The sequence below is a fragment of the Penaeus vannamei genome, chromosome 31 (genome assembly GCF_042767895.1).
Source record: "Penaeus vannamei isolate JL-2024 chromosome 31, ASM4276789v1, whole genome shotgun sequence".
Lineage (NCBI taxonomy): Eukaryota > Metazoa > Arthropoda > Malacostraca > Decapoda > Penaeidae > Penaeus > Penaeus vannamei.
Window position 1 is genome coordinate 17,501 of NC_091579.1, and position 5,121 is coordinate 22,621.

The 5,121-nt window shown below is 39.9% G+C and overlaps 1 protein-coding gene across 1 annotated transcript in view; it reads left to right on the top strand.

Annotated features, from left to right (window-relative positions):
* LOC113820136 (glutamate receptor ionotropic, kainate 1) overlaps window positions 1-4,732 on the top strand; it is a 6,005-nt gene extending 1,273 nt beyond the window's left edge. Inside the window, exons 2-6 of the mRNA XM_027372410.2 lie at window positions 1-184; window positions 1,523-1,651; window positions 2,317-2,444; window positions 2,833-2,996; window positions 3,822-4,732. The exon at window positions 1-184 is cut by the window's left edge and continues 34 nt beyond it. Of these exons, the coding sequence (XP_027228211.1) occupies window positions 1-184; window positions 1,523-1,651; window positions 2,317-2,444; window positions 2,833-2,996; window positions 3,822-3,883 (667 nt within the window). The 3' untranslated portion in view covers window positions 3,884-4,732. The remainder of the gene's footprint in view (window positions 185-1,522; window positions 1,652-2,316; window positions 2,445-2,832; window positions 2,997-3,821) is intronic.
* Window positions 4,733-5,121: the final 389 nt, after the last annotated feature.

Here is a 5,121-nt window from a genome sequence, read left to right on the forward strand (position 1 = left end):
GGTGTTGCTGGGCACGTGGATGGTGGTCTCCCTCATCCTCTCCTCGGCCTACCAGAGCATCCTGACTTCCCTCCTGGCGGTGCCGAAGGTGGAGGTGCCCGTGGATTCCTTGCAGGACCTCTTAGACTACGGCAAGATCCCTTGGTCGGTGGAGCATGGCACTTCGATCCACCAGCTCCTCGACGTGAGTGCGAAGGGAGGATCCGCGAGATACAGATTTTTTCTTGGCCTGCCTACCGCCTCGGATGTATTTTCTGTTGGGAAGGCTAGATCAGTTGCAACTCGAGGAGGTGTCATGGCGTCTGATTCTACTTTTGGAAAAAGCACATGGGTTTTATTTTGATGACGTCACAAAAGTTAGGATTCTTCAATCTTTTTGGGCTTTTCCATCAAAAATTATAGAAAATGATGATTTTAATGGTTATATTCTTACCAAACAATAATGAAAACACCTAGAGTTGCTACTGATCTAGCTTTCCCCATTTTCTATTAGTACTGTACTTTATTTGTATGATATACCTTCTTTAGCGTAATGCTTATTCTTTAAATCTGCACTATCGCCAATTTCTTAGTCCATAAAAATCAGATATATAGTTCACATGGTTCTGTTTACGTGCCTTCGAAAATGAAATTGCTTACGAGGACCTGAAATCTGTTTCTAAAATAAAGTTAAATGAAAGGCGCGAGATTATTTTCTGCAGCCGAGGCCTCCCTCATCGCCCTTGCTAGTTAACCGGAAAGACGAAATTGCATTTGATTAGGATCGCTTTGTTTATTCAGCGAAGTAAACGCAAAACGATGCATGATTTGGTTTGCTTCCATTCCTCATGCCTAATGCAACCTAACTATCCAGTTTAACCTAACCTTCCTTTGCTTTACCTTGCCTTACTTTAATTTTCTTTGCCTTACCTAAACCTAACCTATCTAGACCTAACTTGACCTACATAACGTAACGTAACCAAACTTAACCTACTGGATTATCTAAATGCATAAATCCATGGCCTTATACTCGTGCCTAAATCATAAGCTCACCAATATAACAAATCATTTGCAGTGTACCCAGTCTCAGGAAAGGAAAAACTCTTGAGTATAAACAATACTAATCTCACGAAAGTACGAATCCAATTAATCAAACTCGGTTTACTGATTAATGACGAAATTCGACAGTCAAGCCTTACGCTTGGCCTTCCGACCTCGTTCAGCCTTTCATTCAGACTTTGCTATTTTCGTCCAGGATGTCGGCATGCAGCCCTGGAGGTGTTGCTTTTATTCCCTATAATTCATATCAAGTTCATTTCCTGTTAAGAAAAAGTGCGGGTTGTTTAAATTCCAACGGCCGGTTTGTTAAACTTGTGCGAGGCCCGACCTGATGAACATTCATTGCACGGACATGCATATACACAGAAATAAATACATATCTATCTATTTATGTTTGTGTACATGTCCATGCATATGAATGTTTATTGTGTCGGGCCTCCCACAATTTAAACAAACTGGCCGTAAATCTCGAATTCTGTTACAGGAAGAAAGTTCAGACATTTATAAGCAGATCAACAGCAAAGTCTTCTACGTGAAAAGCTCCTTTGATGAGAAGGACCGCATGAAGGAAAAACGCTTCGCTATTCTTTGCGATTTTTTCTCGATGAAAATGGTACGTACTCTTTGTGTGTGTGAGCGTGCGCGCGTGCGCGCGTGCGTTCGTGTGAGAGAGATACCAGTCTAGAGTCGAGCCCTTTCCACCAAAGATCTTTTGCGGACGTCTTTTGAAGGAGAGAGAGAGAGAGAGAGAGAGAGAGAGAGAGAGAGAGAGAGAGAGAGAGAGAGAGAGAGAGAGAGAGAGAGAGAGAGAGAGAGAGAGAGAGAGAGAGAGAGAGAGAGAGAGAGAGAGGGAGAGAGAAAGAAAAGAAAGGAGAGGAGAGGAGAGAGAAGGGAGAAAGGAGAGGAGAAAGGAGAAGGGAAAGGAGAGGAGATAGGAGAAGGGAGAGGGGAGAGAGGAGAAGGGAGAGGGGAGGAACGAGAGAGTAGAGGACAGGAGAGGAGAGAGGAGAGGGGAGGAAAGAGAGAGGAGAGGGGAGAGGAGAGGAGAGAGGAGAGAGAGGAGAGAGAGAAGAGAGAGGAGAGAGAAAGAGAGAGGAGAGAGAAAGAGACAGAAAGAGAGAGAGAGAGAGAGAGAGAGATAGAGAGAGAGAGGGAGAGAGAGAGAGAGAGAGAGAGAGAGAGAGAGAGAGAGAGAGAGAGGAGAGAGAGAGGAGAGAGAGAGGAGAGAGAGGAGAGAGAGAGGCAGAGAGACTAACACCTTGCCCGCCGCCTCGCCAGATCATGAGCGACGACTACGGGCAGACGGGCGAGTGCAACTACTACATCGCCAAGGAGGTCATCTGGTCCGCCGCGATGGCCTTCGCCTTCCCCAAGGGCAGCCACATCACCGCGCACTTCAACAAATGGTACATCGCCTCGTGTGGATTTATAATGAATTTTCTTCAGATGTATATAATCTAAATTTCGGAACTAACGGACACCGTTGGTAGCGATTTCATTCAATTCACATTAAAAGGAGCAAGAAGCAAGGCAAGGCGTCTTTTACTTATAAAAGTGCATAGAATAAAAAGTTAGGATAATAAGTGTGCTGATTACACTCCATGCCCATCCAAGCTAAGCTGCCTAAGTGCGTCTGGTTGACTTTTAAAATCGGGTCATTCATGAATTTACGGACGGGGAAATTACAAGATAGTGAAAACATTATACGTAAATTACAGAATATATATATGTGTAAGAACTTTATGGTGCTCAAATGTAATGTAAATGCAATGTACAAAATGGTGAGACCGGCAGGGTGATGGCGATGAAGGAGTCAGGTCTGGTGAATCAACGCCTCTGGGCGGCCGCCACGAACGCGACTGCCTGCTTGGTGCCGCCGGAGCAGCAGGCGGGCGCGGAAACCTCCAGCGTCCTCTCCGTCCTCGACCTCGGCGGCGTGTTCCTCGTATGGGCGGGAGGTCAGTTTAGAGACTGGGGCATCCTGCTGTCCCAATTTCTAAGAAGATTCTCTTGCACTCCATAGAGTGTAATTTGTTTACCTTTCCGTTCTCTGTATGCTCCAACATCAATATTCATTTTTTCTAAGATCGGTGTGCCAGCTGCCACCTTTAAAATCCGTTGGTAAATCTCAGACTCGGGTTTGTCACTGCTCGCTGCCAAGGACCGCATTGCACAATCACGTGCAGGGGGAAATGACACAGTCGCAGCTGTTTCTTGCACTCGTTGTGCCGGACATTTACGAGGCGTTTCGAAAGCACTGTGAGCTTGTCAGAATACTGAACGGTAAAGTTTATCATTCTATCACATCTGATTGGATCTCTTTCTGAGTTTTACAGAAGTTGAATTCAGAATCCATTCAAACTTTAATCGCAAGCTATGCACATTTCCCATTAAATGCCTATGGGGTGGTTCATAGTTTTCAACATTTTCAGAAGTACAAAAACACTTTTTGGATACCCCCTCCCCCCTCAAAAAGTGTACATGAAAATGAAAGGTACTTTATTATTTTGACAGTAGAAATCACAATAGTCTCTTGGAGTAAAAATATTTTGCATGCTCAGGAAAGCTCCAGGTGCATTACATAGCGCCAATAGAAAACAAAAACGATCGACAGTTTTTATTATTATTTTGTTTGTTTATTTGTTTGGAAAGAGTACACCCATCCCTGACCCGCCGCGTATGGCATGTACGATTGTTAATATGCTGAAAATTATGAACCACCTCTAACTACAAACATACTTTAATCAATTACCTTTTATTGTATTTATTTATTCTCTTTACAGGAATGGTCTCGAGTATTTTCATGTTCCTGATGGAGAAACTCGTGAAGTGCCAGCGTATCTAATCACGTTCTCCACTCTGACCGACGTCACACTTGGATCTAAATCGCTCTTGTACACTCTCCTGCACTAAAAAAAAGGAAAAAAAATTATATACATATCAATCTCTATGTGTATATCTGAAGGCAAATAGCTAATTGTTGAAGGGAGTTCATGCTTGGCGAACATGAGATCTTATTTATTTTCCATTATAATGCTTTTGGTGTACCTTTAATTTTGTGTCTGCAAGTAGTCGCTTCCATAATTTCCCATGCGTTATTAAAAGGAGTGAAAACGAGGTGGTAGATAAGTCAGGTACTCTAACATTTTGGTGGTAATGAAGTCTCATTTGATATGCATCTCACAGAGGAAGCATATTGAAGATCCTCAGTTTCCAGTGTCTATTTCCCAACTCATGTTAGAGAAATGGGTCAGTGGTTTGCCTGAAACAGAAATATAATAACTCATTCTCAGGATAGTGAAGGAATTTACTCACTGGAATGCAATATTGAGTTTCCAGTCATAAATAAATTGTTAATCTACATTTTTACTTTCAATGTACGGAATGGGTGATTTCACATCAGTTGAGAAATGTCAGACCGATTCTATACTTTGATTGGATACAAGAATGTTATTATGCTATTCTTATTCCAGATTTAATTCCTAACATGTATCCTTAAAACACGCCTTACAACACTGTATGCAAAAGTAAGTCTGAAATCGAAATGATAACTAAATATTACAAATGAATGTAATAAATCTGGAATTAAACAAATCTGTGACCATCTTAAGACTTGCGTAAAGCATACATTATGTGTAGAGCAATAGGTTCTAATTCTGTAATAATGATTAGTATACAAAATAATATAGTTACTCAAATATTTATGTTTAATTTCCCACCATAAACAAATTATACCAATTTAGCCACAATTAATTGTTTAGACAAAAGTACATATTATGCAAAATAATCATGTTATAATATATTGATGGTTATGGCTGGTTTATATATGTGTATGTATGTGTATGTATATATATATATATATATATATATATATATATATATATATATATATATATATAATACATATATAATACATATATATATATATATATATATATATATATATATATATATATGTATATGTATATACTTTATATATATATATATATATATATATATATATATATATACAATATATATATATATATATGTATATAAACATATATATATTATATATAATATAAACATATATAACATATATAT